Source organism: Scomber scombrus, chromosome 15 (genome assembly GCF_963691925.1).
Source record: "Scomber scombrus chromosome 15, fScoSco1.1, whole genome shotgun sequence".
Taxonomy (NCBI): Eukaryota; Metazoa; Chordata; class Actinopteri; order Scombriformes; family Scombridae; genus Scomber; species Scomber scombrus.
This window is the reverse complement of record NC_084984.1, coordinates 13,499,245-13,521,379: the sequence shown is the minus strand read 5'-3', so window position 1 is coordinate 13,521,379 and position 22,135 is coordinate 13,499,245. Positions and strand designations below refer to the sequence as shown.

The window sequence follows — 22,135 nt, the reverse complement described above, 5'->3', positions numbered from 1 at the left end:
TCAAGCGTCGAATGGAGTGGTGTAAAGCATGCTGCCACTGGACTCTGGAGCAGTGGAAACGTGTCAACTGTGCCAACTGTAAAGTTGGAGGTCGGATAATGGTATGGTCCCACTACTTTTGTCCATATATTATACACAATGAAACACACCAATATACTTAAGAGTCTTTACATATGTATGGCTTGTAAACATAATGCCTGTAAAGAGATTAAAAACTCTTAGGGCAATTCTTGGCTTAAATATTGGGTAAGGTCCCTTTATTGGGTAAGGTCCCTTTCTTCGCTAAGAGGTCAAAAAGGATGTGTTAATTCAGTATAACATTGAGATCTGTGCAGTGGCAACATGGTCAATGTCTATTAGTCACATTCTTTGTGTTGGACATTTCTGGATTCCTCCCATGAACTGTGTGGCACATTGGTTTTAACAACCTAATGACATGCTGTGTGACAATGGGGTGCCTTTGCCATTTCTGCATAGCAAGAAATTGGGTCAGGTGTGTTGGTTCGTCACAGAGTAATGGCCCCCTGCGTCCATGTCTACCATTTTGATGTGACCCGTGTGTGGTCTGTTTTTACTGCCCCTGGCTCTTTTTACTGTGGCTCTGTCTCCCCCTGGGTCTGTACTTAGCACTAAGAATAGACCTGTGGGTGTTGACAGGCTGATGGCTTGTGTCTTACTGTGATGCTGCATCGTATTGACTGGTTGATGGGCACTGCCATCTTCCACCTGCTCTACCATAAGACTGTTGGGCACTGATGGCTTCAACTGCCTCTGTGGTATAGACACAGGGGGGAAACTTGTGTAGGGAAAACAATTGTTGCTTGTCTCTTATACTAGGCCTAAGTTGTAGCAGTTAACTTTGCCAGTGGCTATTATAGGTATAGGAGGTGCTCCCTATAGCCATAGATCTTGTGTTACAAGCAGAAATCTCCATCCTTTCTCCCATGCTGAAAAGGCTAAGCAAAAAATGTATTTAGATTAGACTGCTTAGTTTGTGCCTGTATTGTTCATGTTGATACTTTCATTTAAAATGAAGTTATTGCACTGCATCAAGACACTACATAAATATTTAGTGTTGATTATTGAGAAGGTGGGCTTTTTGATTATAGATCTGTCACATTAGCTGTGCAGAACATAGTACCATGCAAGAGTTGAAATGTAAAACTTTATTTGAGACTACAGTACAAAGTCAGTGTTTAGCAAAAGTGTTTGCTTAATACCATATTGCCTGAATATAAAGATTTCTTTGTGGGGGAAATTATGTTTGAAAAAGTGCGGGTCTTTCTTATATTTGTACACTAGACAATTATGTGTTCACAATATCAGATGTACTTCATGAATAGCCTTAATTTTACTAGGCCTGTGAGTTTATTCAAGTTTGTTCATAGTGTGTCTTTTAGAGGCAGTCAGCCTTAAAAGTGTAATAAAGAGAAACACATGCCAGAACAAACTAAATTCACTTCAGGGGTAGACATACTATTATAAACACCCTGCAGCATAATAAAATAGAATTCAACAACATGACAAAGTAAAGCATCAAAATAAGGTATAAACCTGAATCAACACATTGCACTGTCTCAAAGGGAAAAAAATAAGATTTGGATGGATTTTAAATGGCTACCACTGTGGTTCTGGGTGTATTGTGGCCAATCTAAGCACAAATACTGCATCATCACCAAAATGGATCTGTGGAATGAATATCATAGCTTCTAAACAAATCCAAGCCTTTCCCATATATTAATGCAGAGTGCAAATTCATCATGATTAAATATTTATTTCCAGCACTGTAAGTCTTTGCAATGCACCAAATTGCAAAGTGAGATTAATCAATCCCAATTTAAAACTTAAATGTGTTTTGAAAATCGATTTTTAGCTAGCACCAAATCCAACAAAGAGTTTGTCCAGATCACCAGAAGTTGTGTCCATGCTTCATAACATTCAAAGATTTCATTAGTATCATTAAGACAGATGGGGACAACATAGTATGATGAATGAAAAAGAAGGCACTAAGGAGCAGCATCCTTACTGCAGTATCTTGGACCAATTTTGTCTCGATTATACGTCCAGCACAAAACTATTAATTAGATTTACAGGTTCCATGAACACACATTACTTTATGTATCTTTATCAAACCATAAGGAGGCTGAGGGAGTGTAATGGTTATTGAGAGATGGAGAGACGAAGAATTAAATCAGGAACGTCTAGACCTATGGCGTAGAGGGAGAGAGACTAACAATGTGTGTTAAGAGGCAAAATGGGAAAGAAAGCAAAAAGGGAAAGGGAATGCAGAAAGCCCTTGGCCCCCTGCCTGCAATCTGCAATCTGCTGATGGTGAGGCTCGTGACGAGGAGGTGCACAGCGTCCATTTTTAGCGATGAGGTCATCTTTAATTAACAAAACAAAGAGAGTCAGCTGTGTCACTCCAATCTGTTATCTGCACCCATGCTCAAGGACACCGTTTATCTCCATATAATTCAATCTCTTTGAATGAGGGCTTATCGACGCATTGGGGGCCATTCTTGGTCTCAACCAATAATGGAGCTGTTACATAAACAGGGGAGGGGGATACCACTGACCCTGATCACAGAAAAAAAAGGGACATGAGGAAAGTAGAAAGGTACGTGACAGACGAGAAGAGTGAAGCAGAGGAAGATCTGCATGTCATGTATCCCAATAACCTGGCTGGTGGAGCTGGGAGGAGGAACTGGAACTAAAATAAGGGCAAAGATCAAATGGTTAATCTGTTTCTCAGTCCAACAGTGCCAGCATGAGGTGACATCATTGACGTGTAACCCTCATTGCTAATGCTGTCTGCTTCCCTCTTCCTCTCCTCTATGTTTTGATCTCTCTTTCCTCTCCTCCTTGTCTCATCCTTTCTGCCCTTTTTTCCCTCAGTTCTTCTCACTCCAATGTGCTTTTCCACATTTTCATGCAATCTCTTCTCACTTTCTTGTTCCTGCCAATCCTTGTAATTTTCCTGCTCTGTCCTGCCCTGGGTCGTTCTTGGTACCACAGTCTCAGGTGTCATAAAGCAGTGATGCAACACAAAGAGACTCACAGGTTTTTAATTAGTGTTAAGCGTGTGCATTGTGTGTGGGAGTTGTGGGAAGCACAGTGCTACGCTGATGAGCACATTCACAAAAAGTGTCACCTCAGCAGAACTGTGATTTAAGAACAAGCCACCCAAATTAGCAGCTGACAAGACAATAGAGGGATTGTAAAAAATGTGATGATGGAACCCAGAAGCATTCTGAATTTAGCCAATAAGAGGTACTTTTGGTTAAGCCTTTCATTAGACAAATTTCATTACACTTTTGGCGCCTTCCATTTTTTTTCTGGGAACTCCCAGTGAGAGACAGGAAACAGAGCTTAAGGATGTCTGACATTATAGTGTAGGTAAGCCACTAATTATTTCCATATAGTCAAAATATAACAATCTGCAGTCGATGCTGTGGTACCTTGAATGATTAAAGTTTAAATTCAACCAGATGTTTTTTGTCCTACTTACTAGTGCCTAATCAATATATTCTTAGAGGGTCTTATTTGAAATTTGATTGCAGGTTTAAAGCATGGGTTAAAAGGACACAGCTGCAATGTCAATAAAGTATAATTTACACAACTAACAGTGGCTGATTCTTTTGTTGCTTTGTCACTTGTTTTGGCGTGTTGCAGGTATCCAAGCCTTTAGACATTTTCTAGCATTTGTCCATTTTAATGCTCTCATCAAATTTCTCAACATCATCTGTGATCCTCAATATCTCCTTACATATCACAGCTGGTGTGACCTATTGTTGTAGAGGAATGCTGAGCCCCACACTAATATAGCAGCATTGCCTGTCTAACTGGCTTCTCTGTGAATGCTGCCTCTGCCTTGGTATGCCATCTAGAGGCCTGTGTGAGCCCCAGTGAAGTGGATCACTCATTTTAGCATATCCATCACTGATGTGACTGAAGTCAGAAGAGGAGAAGATATTTGTAAAAGACAACTCACAAGGGTCCAAGACCCTAAGGGAGGAAAAGTCAGAGAAGTCCAAAAGTGTGCAAAGTATACATACAAAAAGTGGTGTTCTTATTAATTGTTAGCAGAAATTACAAAAGTAAACATTATTTATGTGGGCCATCCTGTCTGAAAAAATACTTTTCAGTTACATTTTAATTCCAGCTAATATGACGTTTGTATACTTTTCACCTGTGCCAATTTAGATGTAGCTTTCTGTAACTGATACAATACACAATTAAATACTGTTTACAGATAATATTTCCAGAATATGATGCTTTTCCCTTGTAGTGTTGGTCACTTGGTTGAATCATATTTATGGGAAGACCAGGGTGTCATTTGACTTTTGCTCCATATCTTGAAACATGAGGAGTAGGTAGACAGGGAGGGGTAAAACATAAGTAAATGATGATTTTGCAAAATATTTAAACACCACTGATACCCATAGCTTACTTTAGAAAACTGTGAATCAAGGCATCAAAATGTACATTTGAATTTGAATTGGGATAATTTATCATATTTGGACATTATTTGGCTATTAAAAGTCACTTTTGCATCAGCTTTTTTTTCTGCACTTGGGATGATTAACTACAATCTGGGGTGACCTCATCATCTCTTATGGTGCTTTTTCACTACACAGTTCCAGCACGACTCGACTCGACTCGATTCGATTCGATTTTTTTTGCGTTTCCACTAGGGATAGTACCTGGTAGTTGTTACTTTTTTAGTATCTGCTCTGGTGAGGTTCCAAGCGAGCCGAGCCGATACTAAATGTGACATCAACAGACTGCCGGCCACTGATTGGTCAGAAGAGTTGTCGCTGGAAGAGTCATGAGCCGTCCCACACAAGAATCAAACCCGGCATTTTTAAATACCGGCAACAGCGTTACAGCCATACGGCTCAATTTTCTTGCTTTGTGTGTGACAAAAAGCCACATACAGCAACAAGTACACCACTGCCTCAATGTCCTTCATTGTTTATGTGTTTTGTGTCGTGTATAAAACGAAGTCACGGCAAGTTCGCAGAGCGGTACTATGACGACCCCGCCCACGTTGAGTAGGTACTTTTTTGTAATGGAAAAGGTCGTTCCTAGAACCGTACCGAGTCGATTCGAGCCGAGTAGTGCTAGAACTGTATAGTGGTAAAGCGCCATTACACTTGATCACAATGACTCAGTGCTCCTATTGCTAAACTGGCCTTGTAGGAACAGGTAATCCTACTTTGTCTGCTTTATCAGGCTTGCGACTTTTCCTACGCTTACCCTCAAGACCAGGATCTTGGCAGTAATGACAGTGTCTGCAATACCTACTTCCTCCTATTTTAAGTGACAACCGACGAGCCTGTGGTGCCCCTGCTTCACCTGTTCTCAAGTGCCAGCAACTGGAAATGATGCATCACTTGTGTCCTGTGCATGCTATACTGATCACAGCCCCTTTGAGCTAACAGCTATGGTGCCAGAGTTCTTGGGGACCTTCTATCAAAGCGATTGGCTTATGATTGTATCTCACAAGCAGGGCACTCTTCCCTCCATTTAAACACACTTCACAATAAGTATGGTACATTTTTAGACTGTTCTGTTCAGTTTTGTACTGCTGCATCTTGCTCTACACTACAGCATACAATTCACCAGGGCTCCTTCATCACCAACTACCCCCACATACTGTAGATAATGGCTTCATTGTAATCCCTCTCTCTCTATCTCTCTTTCTTTTGGTAGTTTGGTTTCACATAATCAGATGACTGATATCATTATATATCAGATACTGTAAGGTTGCATTGTCCCCAATTTCAACTTTGCTGTAAGGATCTATGAACCTGCCTTAGGTGATTGGGGTCTGTCATGGTTGTGGGGTGTCTTACTAAGTGATACAATGAGACTATTGACAAATGGGCATTGGTGGCACCCCTATGTGCTATAGGGTAAGGTTGAGTGTTGTTTCATTGTTGTGCAAGACAATCAAGTATTTCAAATGGGCTTTTTCTAATATGAGTGAGTTGCCTTTGTGATATTGCCTCTGTTTGATGGCAGGGTCTCCCTCTTTGCCCTAAAAAGCTGTAATTATGGTTTTCCAAACATCTTATGGGTAACCTTAGGTAACAGAGATTCGCAGAGGAGCCAGCATGTTATATGGACGCATTGCTTGGATCTGTGTGTCAAACAAATGTATTTATTAATTGAATTCCTGTTGAGGGGAGTGACCATTTAGTATTACATTTTATGAGACACACATTTATATGAAAACAGCCACATGGACCCTGAGTGACCACCATGAATATTTTTCTATGTGCAGTCCAGAAGCTTCTTAAGGAGTGCAGCGATTGTTAAATATACTCTTGAGCTCTGTCATCATTTTGTCTACTGACAAGAGATTGTCGTATTTCTTTAAGTGCCAGTAAGCAGACAACTTTTGTCATTAACTACTTATAAGCAATAAGATACAACTGGTGTGTCAGAGTATTTGAGAGAGGATATAAAAAAAAGTCTATAAATTGTAGTCTGATGATATATCTTATCTGTTACTTTTTCGTGCTGACAGCCTTGAAATAATGATGGTAAACAACAGCAGTATAAAACGTTCTTTGATGGCCTCAGGATTTTCACAGTAATGTCAAGCGACAGCTTTTCAATCCTTTTTCCAAAAGTCATCATTTTAATTCAAAATTGCTTCCGAAATGATAATCATGGGTCAAAAAAGGTTAACAGTGGTGGGATGTTTCAGAGGCTGCATAATGTCATAGTGTAATATCCTCTCTTTTTACATACAGTATATGCAAGCTATAAAACCATGCAAATATGGGTCCAGACCTAGGTGGTGGTGGGGCAACCGAAAGTTGCCAAGAGATCATGTCCATATGAACAACAAGACCGATGAAGGGCTCAGCTGCTGTCTGTGCACATCAAAGCAGCAAGGCTATCTCCCAGTCACTGCTGACCTCAGAAGAAGATTTGTGAGGGACCAAGGAGAAGCCCTTCTTTTTGTTCTAAGAGCACTGATAAGTGGGGCGATCTAAGGGATTGGAGACAGGGGCCTTGTTGCTGATGGTTTGTACAGATGTGAGAGGGACGAGGTCATGCTACAAAACGACATGATCCCTCTGAAGCTTCCCTGATACGCAAAAAGATGGATAAAGACAAGCTAAAAGGGAGAGAATAGTGGGAGATGTCAACAAAGGATGTGCAAAGCAAAAAACGTAATCTGGTGCTGCCTGGTTTCAGAGGCCATGTCAGTAAACATGAAGGGTTGCTTTAGCCATAGTGGAAACGGTAAGTTGCGAAAAGAGCAACATAACTGACAACCTACAAATACAGGAACTTTTTTTTAAATTAAAATTTTGTTACCTTTCATTGTGCCGCATTTTCTTTAATCAAGGTGAAGACAAGAGGAAATGTAAACTACTCTGCCCTGTGTCAACACAATGCTGTCCTTTTCTTTGTTTACAGCTGAATGCAGTACATATCGTTGTATTCAGTCATACCTATAGCTATAGAAAATGTGAGTCTGATGTCATGAATGATGATGCATTTAGTGTTTAGGACACTGAACTAGAAATGGAGAAATTGTAGGGAGAGGCGTCGGCAGCATTAGAAACAGTCAGTGAGCTAACACGGTTGATCCTTACACCACCCAACATAATGATGGAGGGTTTATAACTTAAGAGGGCACTTCCAAACAACACACTCAAACTTTGACATGACTTTTCCACTCAGCACTGATGCCCAATGCCAGAAAATGCGCAGCCCTATGCTATGTTATGCGCAATATAATTTCCAGGGTTTACGTCAAGCAAAAGGGAGTCAGTTGCTACATTTATGGATATTAGCTTAGAAGAAGAAACCATTCACTGTAAAGATACTCAAGGACTCCATGATTGCATCCATTCATGCAGGAAGCTGTTATGGATCAAAAACACCAGTCAAAAGGGTGGCATATTACATCATTTGAATCAGCTTATTGACATGGATAAAACGCTCATCCAGCTTGTGGAAAAACTTGCTGCAATGCAAAAACAGATACACTTCCTCATGTGTTGTGATAACTGACATGACGATTTGGGTTTTGGTGATTTCACAAAACAACTTATCCCTATGTATCCCCACCGAGTTGATGAAATTTGTGAGTGTGACTCTTTGCTGGTGTTGCTAGGGATTTTTCTACATCTATTGAATCAGTAAAGATATCCAACATACACAATAATTAACTGATACAATTATTCAATGTAGGCATTTGGGGTGTCACTAAACTAGAATTTTGTTTTGATGCATGTATCACTTAAACATTTTAAATTCAATTGATAATACATTACCAGTTGATATTATTTTTAATCCATTTTAAATTAGGTTGTTTGGATAGCCCTGAAAAAAACAGCATGGTAACTGCAGTTAACAGACAGAGTTTATAAGTTGAATCACTGGAATCAAGTCCCTCTTGAAGCCAAATCTGTGGAAACTTTCATGCCATAAAAATCAAGATATATTTTTTCTCATTGTCAGTTGATTGAATTTAATAATGCCTAGCTCAGGAAGGATACAGTTTCTTCTCCTATGCTAGTGCAGACAGCACTGACGTAGAAATATGGCTTCGGCAACACAATGAGAGCCGCATCCAAGTGTCTGAGTCTTCACATTCACTCTGAGTGTACACATTGCTGAATGTGTGTGCTCTGGGTGTGTGACTCATGCTCAGCATGGCTGAGTGTCTGTGTGTAGCTGTCTGTTTATCTTTCCTCTCTCTCAGGCACCAGCCCGAAGCAGTGTTTCAACTTGGCAATGGATATGGATGCAGCCTCCAGCCTCTGTGGATGCCTGCGCTGGTTGAATCCCGTCCCCTGGATGCAGGTGCTGCCTGATGCCGATGATGGTCAAAGACATATAACCCCACCACCCGTGTTTGTCTGTGTCTCATCTGCCTTCTGATTTCAATAGGCTCTGTCCATGTAACTGTCCTTTTGGCTTTTTATCTGATTGCAGCATACGTATCTGTTTTGATTTGTCCCAAAGATTTTCATTATTCATTTTTATTTTTAGTTAGTTATTTTTGCTAGATGGATATTTTCCTATTTCTTTAGACTACACTGATATTTGGTGTGCTATTATATACTTTCAGTATGTAAATTCATTTTATTATGCAATTAATTGTGGTATATGTCTGAAAAATATTGTTACATTGTAACTCCTGTGATTAGCTGTCGGTAATATTGGCACTCCCATGTCCATTAAAATTGTCCTTATTTTATATGACAATTTAATTGCCCATTATACGTTTCTTTATTTTTTAGTTTGTGACATCAAACTTGGGTGAAATTCAAATTGTTCAAATTGTGCAGTTGGATCATTTGAACTTGGTAATAAAATTGAGGAGTACCATGTATGTGCAGAACTTAGAAACATGTCTGCAAAATCCACCCCAAGTCTTGTTTTCCACAATATCCCCTCTTTTACACTGTAAAAATGAATCTGAACACCTCACACTGCTCTATATTGCCAAGAATAAGCCTTGACTATCCAAATCCTTTGGATCAGTATTTTTCCCCTACGATTGTCTAGATTGTCAAATATGGTTTACTGTAAATCACCCGAATGATCCTTTAGCATGTACCCACCCTTAGATGTTAGAGAAGAAGGCTTGACTGCAAGCTCACTGGTTCAAATCATCACACAGTCTTGGAAAATATGAACAGGGAAAAATGAAAGAGAAACACTTGTTTTCCAGAAAACCAACAAGATGCCCTCAAGCAAAGTATTTATCCCCAAACTGCTCCATTAGAGCTGATCAGTGGCCAATGGTAGAAGACTGGTTTCACTGACAGCTTATGTAGGGGAAATGTGTGTGTGTGTGTGTGTGTGTGTGTGTGTGTGTGTGTGTGTGTGTGTGTGTGTGTGTGTGTGTGTGTGTGTGTGTGTGTTTGTGTGTGTGTGTTTCTGTCTGCAAAAGTCAAAAACTGCTGAGAAAAAGCAACAAGGAATGATTGAGCTTGTTGTTGTTACTTTGTATCCACAAGATGAACAGGGTGCAAGGCTAAACTGGACTTCTTATTTATCTCAGCTTTTAGTGTCATTAGACAGATCTCTATTTTCCTAGAAAGTGCCTCAAAGATGTTCCTTAAAAATGAAGCCAGCAGTGGGTAGTACAAATCCAATAATTTCAAAATAAGTCAGACTAAGTGTGAGAAAATGATACTTCTCAAACATTATACCCTTTTATTTGCTGAGTCCAGAGAACAAGATCTCATCATTTTAAGAGTCCCCTATTATTTCATAAATCTACCCCTGCGATCCTTTCCAAGTTTGTATCAGCAATCTTGTATAACAATTACGGTTTTTTAGTAGCTACAGTATTTACAGTTGAAGTAGGAGCCACCTAGATGTGTACTCATGCAGTTCATAGTACATGATGTTTCCACTGAAGGAGAAGCTATAGCCTACCAGAGTTTCCTGTCGATTGAGATTACCTACATGTCAATCACAGGGTCATATACTATATACACTAGTCCTATACTCCAAACACATTCATTCACATGTTTATTATACACAAGTAAGCAAGTACGCATCACAATGCCTTTAAATCCACTCAACTAAATTAGTTATTTTCAAAATTCACCAAAGTTCTATTTCAATTTTGTCCAAATACTCAAAGGCAGCTCAGAGTAAATAAGACAGACATGACTAACAGGGAGACACAAAGAGAGACAGACAGAAAAAGGAAGTGAAGAAGACAAAAACCCAAGACAGTGACTTATAATCTGTATTACACTGTCTGTTATGACATGATTTATAGTGGTGACTGGCACATAGCAGAGTGAGTCACCCACACCATCTGCCCCTTCCTACCTCACCTCTGCCAGCATGCCTGTGTCTAGCTGTCTGTACGCTCTCCTCGCTTGCTGGTGCCCACGCTTCATCAGCACTCCTCCCAGGGGTGATGGATGGCCTGTCCATACTTCCCAATGACTAAAGCCAGCTTCTTCCAGACCACCTAATTTCTCCAATATTATTAAATTCCTATCACCCTTCCTCTGACTCACCTCAGCCCCTCGTCACAACCATGACCACTTCCCTAGCCGTAAGGCAAAATGGTCAGCATCATTTATGGTGCCTGATAAATTGCCCTGCGTCATCTTATCCCATCCTCAATCTAATCTCCCCCTTATGTTTGGTATCCAGACCAAAACTTTAACCACATTCCCTTCAATTGTAATAGTAATCTGTAAGTAATCTCATCAACATTTTTATTATTTATCCATCATTGGGATTTAAATCCTGTCTTCTCTCTTTATCATTCCCATCTTCACCTCTTCAGCCTTTTGAAAGAATACTCTCATGAGGAGAAAAAGCTAACTAAAACAACAAGCCTGAAAAAGAATTTATACTTAATCTCTGAGTCCATCTTGAACTATAGCATGGTTCATCACTGATTTCCCAGGAATACATCTACTGACACAGGCCTTCAGTTTTCCTGCAATCAAAATCCAATCTCAAATGTCCCAGTAGGCTACAAAGTTATTAAGTAACTTCATGCATAGTTTATACTCTATTTATGTGAACACATACTATTTTCAGTTGAAACACGCAGTGGAACACTATGAAACTTGTAATGCAACTCTCCCAAACTCTAATTAAACTTTCCAAAACTATCTATCATAGGACTAACACGAGCGCTAATACACTTACTTTCTGTTTCATTGATACCCATGAAGATGAAGGAACATTCAACCTCCACACATAACAACAGCGCAAACTACTGTCACCCTCAAGAGCTTATGAAACTTATATAGTTAGTATAATTATTAAAAATACAGAAATGATTCTCTTTCTCAGTTCTTGTATTTCTGTGTGTAAATATTTGAATAGTTATCACTCAAACAATACAAACCAACATTAAGTCACATGACATAGTATTTAAATCTATACAGTCAAAAAAGGCAACAAAAGGCATGTTGAATTTATTTTTTATACCTGTGTACACCTCTGCCTCTGAGGGGTCCTCCACACGTTTATGCTGGATGATGTAGTCAGAAATCTTGCAGCCAATCAGAGGCTCTACATCCATCCACTCCAGGGCCACCATCGTGCTCGAAGGCTCCAGGTAAGGGGCTAGGCGCAAACTAATGGTGCAAAATAGAGGAGATAAGAAACAAGATATGGAACTAGTATACATATTAACAATGCAATTTAAAGGCTACCACAATGGTTGCCCCGATCTGGATTTCAACTTGAATTGTGTGTGTGCGTGTGTGTGTGTGTGGGTGTGTGTTTGTGTGTGTGTGTGTATGTATGTATGTGTGTGTGTGTGTGTGCATGTGTGCACTGGCAAAGTATGAGCCTGAACCTTGATCAGAAAGGGTCCCTCAGTGATGGGAGAACTTTTTCCAATCGGAAAAAAATAAAAGCTGTTTCCAAGAAAATCAAGTCTCATGATTGACAGTTTTATTTGTCAATGTGAGGGCGGGGCAAGTGAATATTGGTCAGCAGGTCAAAATGCACTGTGGTTAGTTTGTATCAACTAGTGTGCTGGAAAAATGATCACTTAGCGGAAAATGGACAGCGCCGGCTGTAACCAAAAACCCAGTGGGGAAACCAAAAGAAAGAAAAGAAAGAAAAAGAAGTGGCTGCATTAAAAAAATGCCCAGCGATTAAAGTCGTATTCGCAGTAAGGAGGCTTTCAGCACTATCTTTGATGGCTTGAGTCTGAGCTGGTGAAGGAGCTGGACTTTGAGCACATGATCTCTGACGTTGCAAAGAAAAAGTCAAGAAAAGAAGAACCTCTAATGGTAAGAACCATTATTTCATGTGCTTTGCATGACTGTGGTGTGATGCTGCTATAGGCCTATGTGTGGGAGTTGATTTGTCATACATTATATGTTGGCTTTTGCAGTGTGTGAAGTTGCCTAGCTCACTTAGTGCCCCTTAATTTGAAACATGCATTCAGCAGGTGTATGATTGCTCAGGATGACATTGTTGTATGCTTAGTCACATGTATCAGTAATAACTGTTGTGCTGTCTGCTTGGGTGGTTTTTAGAGACACTAATATTACCATGGTCTTGAGCCATACACTGCCTTGAGAGGATTTAATTAATTGTATCATTGTCTTGTGATTTGTGAGTGAAATGGCAGTATTTCAGCACTTGGTTACTGAGCTCAGCTCAGCTGAACTACTTTTGACCGATAGGAGTGTGATTTTATATGCCAGCTTGACTTGAAGCCCAAAATAATTAAGGTAGATTTGAATGGCCAGGGTGAGTAACATCGGGTGGGCGTGGTCTGTGCAGTGTGACGGGGTGGGAGTCCATGAGTGTCAGTGCCCAGGGGCCCCTGGGGGTAATAATCCAGCCTTGAATGGATCTCATGAGGTTATTGTCCTGTTGGAGAAGAAACTGTCACACCTCTGCCTTATATATCATGGAACAGTAGCAGGGCAGCAGCTTTGGACAAACAGCATTCCGATGCCACCTGTTCTCCAGCAGTGTTCCCTGTGCAGTTTTCCGTCTTTAATCCCTCAAAAGAGATAAAAGAACAATATTTCCATTTTGCCTGCCCTCTAGCTGTGTCTGTGACAATGGCGTGAGAGAGGTAGGTCGTCCCTCTTTCATAAAAATAATGCCGCTCAGTTTCATCCTCATAGATAATAATAATAAGTACTGCAGGTTATTACCATCCTAACACTCCAGCACTTGCCAGAGTTGAGGAGTTAGCTGCTGCAGCAACTGTTCCCTGGTCCTTTCGTGCCAGTAGGCAGGGGCCCAGGGAGGGCCTGACAAAAGCTCTGGTTGTGGCAGCAACATACCCTTCCTCTCCAATTCCATAACCATAATCCACAAGCAAAACAATACCTAAATTGCCATAATGTATCAAACAACTTGTGCAACATAATCCAAGTCTCAAATGCCAATGCATTTGTCTAGAATACTACTATTGCTAAGTATTATTAAGTATAGCTAAAATGTTGAAATGAATATGCTAGTGTTGATGGAACTGTAGATATTAAAGTTTTTTCATTATTTTTCTGTGCACCTTAAGGACTTCTTGTCCATGTTGGTTTAAACATTCAGATTCAATGTTCATCTTGGTATTGTATATTGTAACACAATGTATAAAAGCCCACAGAAGCAACACTTAGCTGTGAGGTGATTTCTGCATAGTGGTCACAGTCGGTGTTGCAGAATCACATGTTTTACACTTGCACACAAAGACTTTTTGCAGACAATCATAAATTGATCATTAAATTAAAATAAAATAAAATAAAAATGGCCTATTTTACATTTCTTCCATCTCTGCCATTAAATCAGTTGCACGTGGTGTGGAATTCATGCAATGCCAGAACCAGGAATAAAAGAAAACTTTACATTTGGTTATAGTTGAAAATGTAGATAGACCCTTCGCAAAAAAGGTCTTGGACCAAAGAATCCTCTCAGGCAGCTACTTCTATATTTTGTTCTTGGTATTTTATTGCTTTGTACCAATACATTTTATAACTCAGTCATTTTGGAACACAATATACTAGTAAGAATATATTATTTACATTCTTAGCTTTATCTTCTGAAGTCTTGCCCTCTCAACTTCCTGTGGATGACTCACAAAAGCTTCAAGAGTATTATTAGGACACCTTGAATGAGAGCATGTTCTTTTCAGAGGGGTGTAAGGGCGTACTGACAGCTATTAGAACTTTGGGGACTGTGCTTGTGTCTACAACTTTCTCAAGTGCCCCAGGAGCTGGTAGCCACAGGTGTGTGTGTATGTGTGTTAATTTCCATGTGTATATGTGATTGTGCCTGCAGTGCATCAGTGCATGCATCAGTGCATGCATCCATGAAATCTCTCTTGTGCATGAATTCCTAGGTGTCATAGTGTCACATCACACTTACATTGGCTTCCTGAGGGGACTGCAGTTAGGCAGGCCATCTTTGCTGAAGGCACTCAGGTCACAGCGACACCAGTTATCAATGACATCGCCCTTTCCAGCACACCAGTATGAGCTCATTGTGGCGCTCTTGAAGGCCTGTAAAGGGTAACAGGTGAGAGAAATGCAATTATCTCTAGGAACATGCGCTCCCCGTCCATCTACCCCTTACCCCACCCCAATCTCCCACCCTGCCCACCTTCTCCACCATTGCCCTCCATATCCAAGCACACACACAGGAACACACTCTCTTGTACTTTGGCCATATGATGACTTTCCACTGACTATTCATTTCCTTTTGCCTATCGCCTAGAATTAACCATGGGCACTAACTTGTCAAACCTCAGCTTACCTTGAAGAAATGAGGGCTGGCCAAAATGTTCTCACTCTGCAAAAATGTAATCTCTCTAAAGGTCTAGAGCTCAAAATCGGTCTCACAAAGATAGGAGTACAGGTACATTCACGCACCCCCACACACACAGTGACCTTTTCATAACTACCATTCCCAATTACTGGAAGGCAGGAACATCTCACTAACATCGACGAGCTTACACTGTGATATCATAGATGCACTGTGACTTTTATGATGGAGGTGTGAAAGCTGTGACACTCCCCGCCTCCCCCATTCCATGCAAATGTTTGTGTGTGTGTGCATATGTGTGCGTGTGAGTGTGTGTGTGTGTGTGTATGTGTGTGTGTGTGTGTATGCTTGTGTGTGTGCATCTGTCTGTGTCGCTGTCAGTTTGTCTATGGAGGGGAAGGAGGGGGAGGGTGGTGAGATGTTAGGAGATGACATCATCTCCTAACATCTTCTTGTGCTGCTTCATTAACGGGTGAAAGAAAAATGAAAGACAGAAGCTCAGTCATCTTCTAAAAGGCAGCAAAATGCCAATATAACCGTCAAAGCAATAAAGTATAATGTCAGGGCTTTCCCTAAAGCCACAGGCATGATAGAGAGGAGTTCAAGGGAGTTCGCAAGCACTCTGGCTCCCCCTGTCACACTATGGATCAATGGAGCACTCAGTTATTTATGTGCGCTAACTGGCTGGCAGTGCTGCCTCATGCATACAACTTTGGAGATGTGCTTGATCATGGTCACAAAAATAAGATGCTGGAACCATGCGGAAACATTATCACTGGGTACCAGGCATCCAACAAAAAGCAGAGAGGAGACACTCCTTTGTTCCAATACACCATGACATTCACTTATCCAAAAGCAAAGGAACTGATGAGAACACACACATCTTTAAGATAACAGTGGACATGCAGACTGCACACATGGGCACATGCAAACATGCACCCACAAGCACACACTCAAATTAATGATTGATTTCCACAGTTGGTTGTTTCATTTTGTTGGAGAAATTCCAGGGAAGATTTCTGCAGTGTGTTGATTAGTGGAAGTGACATTTTAGATGATTTTGGGCATAGTCCTGACCAGAGAGGCAGAAAACTAAGCCAAAAAAAGAGTCAGGGTATTCACTCAGAAGCTGATGTTAGCATTTCCACAACACTGCATTGCTAGCTGTAACGGACTTTCATGGGAACTGACTTCTTCCAATGCCACTTGCTTTCACTCCAGGCAGAGAATCTTGAGAGTGAAAGTGACCGAATTGAGCAACAGAGTAGGAAAGCAAAAATGAAGAGAGGCCAGAGGAAATTGGACAGTGAGATCATCAAAATAGACAAGGAAACAAAGGTGTGAAAAAGAGGCTCCCGACTCTCAAAGCATTCACACCTTGGGGGACAGGATCCTTCAGCAGTCAAGGCTTTCCCTTTACTATCCTCCAATACAAGCCCCTTTAAATGAGGCTGCTGAATGAACAGTTATTATAGGGAGGTAGGCAAGCACTGTAATCCATGGCCATATAATAACCCCCTGGCAAACCAAAAAGGGGAAAAAGGTTATTACATTTCTCCTCCTTGCCTGAACCCATGTGGTTAACTGCTGCTAGAAAACAACAGCAGCAGGGGTCTTGCCACCTCATGTCAATGGGAAGCAGGCCACAGACAAAGGCAACAAGAAAAACCTGGACTCGAGGTCTATGCACGCACATAGACTAGACAAATATGAGAAATGACCTCCGCTGCTAGGGGCAAAAGAGAGAAAAGACCACAGGACCGCCATGCGTTTACCATCACCAGACTCCTAGAAAAAACCCATATGGGTCTGCGCGCTTGATTGCATGGCTGCACATGTGAAAAATAGACAAAGCGATTACCGCCGTGTTTATGTTTGAAGAGTAATGCAAGCCAGTCTCCACTGGGTAAACAGGGAATCTAATTGTGGTTTAGAGAATGTGGTGGGGGGTTGGGTGGGGGGCACAGGAGGTAAAGCAGAGATGAGGATTTAGAGAAAGGCAAGAAAAAGTGATAATTAGTCGATACATGTCAAGTGATAATGTGTCAAGTGTGGGGTGATAAAGACAGCAATATGTCCTTCTAGTGCAAATAAAAAAAGGGGCTTGTGGTCAGTAAGGAAAATCCTTCAGTGAGATGAACAGACACATAGAACGGCCCAGGAGAGTACCCTCTCCTATGTGTCTGTTATGTGTCTGTTCATCTTCTACTATATGTTCAATGCAGTTACAAGATAAGTCATAGCTGAAAGGAGGATGATACCTTACACTGTATTGATTAACTGCAGATCATGCATTTCCCAGAACACTATAGATCCATATACATTCTGTCTTGGCTTAACAGAGGTAAGAAATTAACCATTATTCTTCATATTAGAAAAGCCAGTGTTTTGACAAAAAGGGTCCTATCTGAGCATCAAATGTAGCAGTGTAAGACAGTTTTTGTGCAGTACTGACAGATTTGCAATTAGGAACTGGTGATGCCCCTGTGGTTACAATAACACACGGTTCTACTGTTACACAAATATGCCACAATTTATCTCCATTGACCTTATCGATACTGAACAAATTGAGACGAAATGTAATCACCCCCTCCTTTGAACAGAAGACAAGATCAGTGAACTGCAAGCCTTCTGAGCATCAGCAACAACTCCAGCCACAAATTCCAAGCCTTGACGTCATTTAGACCCCACAGACTCACTGGCACCAAAATACTATTTGGACCTTTCACTTTCGTAGAAGCCTGATGTGACTTACAAGAAGGCAAGAGAGGCCATTGTGACCTCTTTAATGTATTAATCTGTTTGTCTAGTCTAAGCTGACCATATTACTGTCTGTCTTCTGAGGCTAATACATGAAAACACTGGCCAGCTGGCCCACACTATTGATTTATAAGATGATCACCAGTGGTGGCAAAGAGTCTAAGTCAGCACACAGGACACCATCAATGGTGACCTAAGTGTATGTGTGCGTGCCTGTGTGTGTGTGTACGCACAAATGTGTTTATGTGGTCTTTCCAATCATTCAGGGCTAATGGTGTTAACAAAGGAACCAATGGGCTGCTTCTAGGAACCTTATAAGAAGTAGTACTTCCAGGAAATTGGACACTGGGGGCAGCTGGAGGGTTGGTTCACCTAGAGGTTGATGGGGGTTGCCATGTCATTGGAGAACCCTCAAACAGCAGGTATTGGTTTTTAGGTGTGTCTACTCTGTCTGGGCCCTGGGGGTGTTCTAAATTAATCTGACCTGACCTTTCCAGCTAAGGAAATTGACCTTTTTGTTTGTCTGATATGATATTATGTGTTAAAAAACAAACTGAGCCAACTATTTTAAAAAAGGGCCAGCTGACAAGTGGAATACAAATCTAATTGAAAACAAACAATTTGTTTTCAGTCATGATTTAAAAGTAAAGACAAACCCAACCCTGGAATATACCGTATAACTTATTCACTTAAGGGAGTTTTGTGTTTTGTATCATTTATTTATTTTAATCTGAGGAAACAGTATGTTCAATTTCAATCATTTCATTATTTAGACTAATAGTCCTCAAGAAATAAGGAAATTAAATGCTGAATACAAAATCTGAGATAACCGGACACATTTAGTGGAAGCTAATGATAAGGGCAGTCTCCTGGTCTTTACCTACTACACATAGTAATAATTATCATTGATGCAGATTTACTATTCATTGTCAGAGCACATAGGCTAAGTAAGAAAAAAGTATTATTCGGTCAGGGGTTGGGAAGTGGGGTTGTGTCTTTCGCTGTCTAAAAGAAGACAGCCTGGGATTTAGTGTCCATGAAGCTGATTTGTGGCTAAATAGAGCATAAAGGACCAGCCTGCACTATTGCTACTGTAATTCATGCTTTATGGACCAAATATTGAAGAAAGTAGAGAACAAAGTATGTACTGGCCATACAGAGTTGATATGAAACTGCTCTATAAGAGCATGCACTCTCCTTGGTACTGAAGTAATGTTCCTGCAGTTGAAACTCACATTATTTTCTTTCCATCTGTACTTTAGAGAGCTGCAGCATTGAGTTACGTGGCAGATTATTGCTTTGAGTTCGCAGTGACATTCAGGATGCATTGCTTTTTAAATTTGGTGTTCCCCTTACATAATCAGAATGGGGAAATGTTACTTTTAAGCTGACAAGATCTAAAGCAGATTTCAAAGTCTGAGACTGGGGGCCTCAGCCATAACTTTAGTTTACTTGACTAGTTTTGCTCAATTCCTGGATGCCAATAGGATCATCATTATGTTATTTGATCCCATATCAGTTGAGCTAAAATAGCCTTATATTGTTGTCTGAAATAACATCAGACTATACCAAACCAAACAAAGTATGTTCTAAGGCATTTATTAGTTTCTTACTCTTAGAAAGTGGGAAAATTCCTCAAAACTACTGTATCTCTGAACTATCTCTTTGACCAAATCACACACATTTAGGATATTCTATGGGATCTACTTTTAATAACTAATGTAATAACTAATGTAATTTGTTCTACTTCCTTTCACTGAGCCTCCCCTGAAACTGTTTGGAGCCCCACTGGGGAAGCCCACCTCCAACTTTGAAAACCTCTGCTCTAAAGCAAGTGCCCCCACGCCCCCCAGGAATTTTCTAGACACAGCCTTATGAGGGGCTGCAGTTCTTTTAGAGCAAGACAGTGGCCACTTGGCAAGATATAGTGCATTCTGACCCATTAGACTCACAACCAATTTGTTCAAAAGGTTTGCCATAATTCAGTCACAGTAACACAGGACACAGGACCATTGGCAAGCTCCATACGCATAAGATTATTTATTTATCCACGGAAGTACTTTTCTCTGGCATTAAAATAGGGGAGTATCTGTGTGCACGTGTGTATTTGTGTGCACACAACAGGCCTGTAAGCAATACCACCTTAGTCGAGTCCAAGCCAATTCCAAGACCGGTTCCAGTCAAATTCAAGTCAAGACCAGGTTTAAACCGAGCCATTACTAAGACAAAGAGGGAATAAACCTCAAACCTTTCCTTTAGGCACTAAACATAATCATTTAGTTTCTTACAAATGAGTAAAGACGATGAAGAACCTACAAATTCAGTTATACATACAACTAATAAATGCATAGTGTTTGATTCACCACCTCATACAGATTTTTGGGAATTATCTTCACAGGTAATTGTATTGCTAGCGATATAATAAACCAAACAATAATAATCATTTTAAACCTGTACATGTTTTTCAGTTGTTTTTTTTTTTTTAAATTAACATAACCTGAGTATTTAGCTAGGCAGTTAGTTTTGTTTTGTTTCTGCTAAGATTCTAGGATATAAATCTCTGGGATTCACCAGCCCAATACTCTTAATACTCCACATAATCCACAAACTTCACTGTGAACAGTTTTAATTTGGAACTACTTCCTACTGAAGAAACACTCCAAATAACAAAATAATAAAGATGTTGTTTGTCAGAAGAGATGTTGCTGTATATTTCTTAAATGTAACTTTTCAATGCTGTGAAAAGCACAAATTAGTTTCCATCCATGTCCAGTGCATTTGGGCTGAGGCATTAGTGGGAAATTACTTAAAATATGTGAGATACACTAGAGGTAAGTAATACACCATGTTTTAGTTTTCTCTCATTATTTGAGTGCACCAACCCTTTACCTCGTTTTAAATACTCTGGCATTATTATTGAATATGAACATACACATTCCTGGTCAATATATTTTGCACATTTCATTTCATTCTCTGTCTGAGGCTTGGGGGTGTTCTGAGTTAATCTGACCTGACCTTTCCGGTTAAGGAAATTGACCTTTTTGTTTGTAAACTAAGATGTAAAACTGCAGCAGCTCTTCTCACTTTATAATATATTTTACATATTTTTTAATTGTAACTTTCTTTCTTTCTTTCTTTTATATTATTTAGTATTAATTATTTTTGTGTATATTTTGACTATTATGCACCACAACACCTAGGCAAATTCCTTGTTCTACTTGGCTATTACCAACTTGACAATGAGTCCCTCCTCTTGACAGAGTCTGAGGATTTCCAGATATCATTCAAATCCTTAACTAGTCATTCATAATGTCAGTACTGTCTGGACATATGTACAAATAAATACTTTATTTCCTATTTTTGTCTTTGGTGGAGCCACACAGAGCAAACTAATAGGCGGATATGATAAGAGGGCAGATATGTCTTTAATTCAGATTTGTTTCTGTCATGGTTGTAGTCTTTTTAGGAAAGAGTTAATTTCACCCTGTAACAAAATCCCCCTCTGGCTTAATACTGAGCAGACTGATGTGAAAGGGACATGACATGCCCTGTCAAACAATGAGGCAGCCAGAAAGAGGCCACCAATAGATGCAGGTAGCTGAGAAAGGACAGAGGAGGGAAAGAGTGACAGATCCAGGTAAATCCAGCAGTGGGCATGAAAAGACAGACGTACAAATAGGTATACAAATATAGGTATAACCTTAATCCACTTAATCATGACCTGGACAACTAAGCCTCTATTTTGATTGCTTCATGGGGTTTAGGGTAAAAAAAGTACCTCATCTCTGAGAAAGCTTTTGCAACATGGCAGCTGTCTTTCCCGATAGACCCAGCCAAGTAGAAAGATAGTCTCAAGCAAAAGTGTGTGTCAGAAAGACACACACACACACACACACACACACACACACACACACACACACACACACACACACACACACACACACACACACACACACACACACACACACACAATACTAGGAAAGAGAGAGGGAGAGGGGGAGAGAGAATGAATGGTAGTGTGTGTGTGTGTGTGTGTGTGTGTGTGTGTGTGTGTGTGTGTGTGTGTGTGTGTGTGTGTGTGTGTGTGTGTGTGTATCTGTGTGTGCGTGTGGAGGGGCAG

General features: G+C 40.3%; 1 protein-coding gene across 2 annotated transcripts in view; it reads right to left on the bottom strand.

Moving 5' to 3' along the window:
* Positions 1 to 22,135, bottom strand: part of LOC133995312 (astrotactin-2-like) — a 287,008-nt gene that overhangs the window by 26,229 nt on the left and 238,644 nt on the right. For both annotated transcript variants that reach the window (XM_062434657.1, XM_062434658.1), the window contains exons 18-19: positions 14,860 to 14,993; positions 11,953 to 12,101 (exon numbers count right to left, since the gene is read on the bottom strand). In XM_062434657.1, coding sequence (XP_062290641.1) covers positions 11,953 to 12,101; positions 14,860 to 14,993 — 283 coding nt within the window. The remainder of the gene's footprint in view (positions 1 to 11,952; positions 12,102 to 14,859; positions 14,994 to 22,135) is intronic.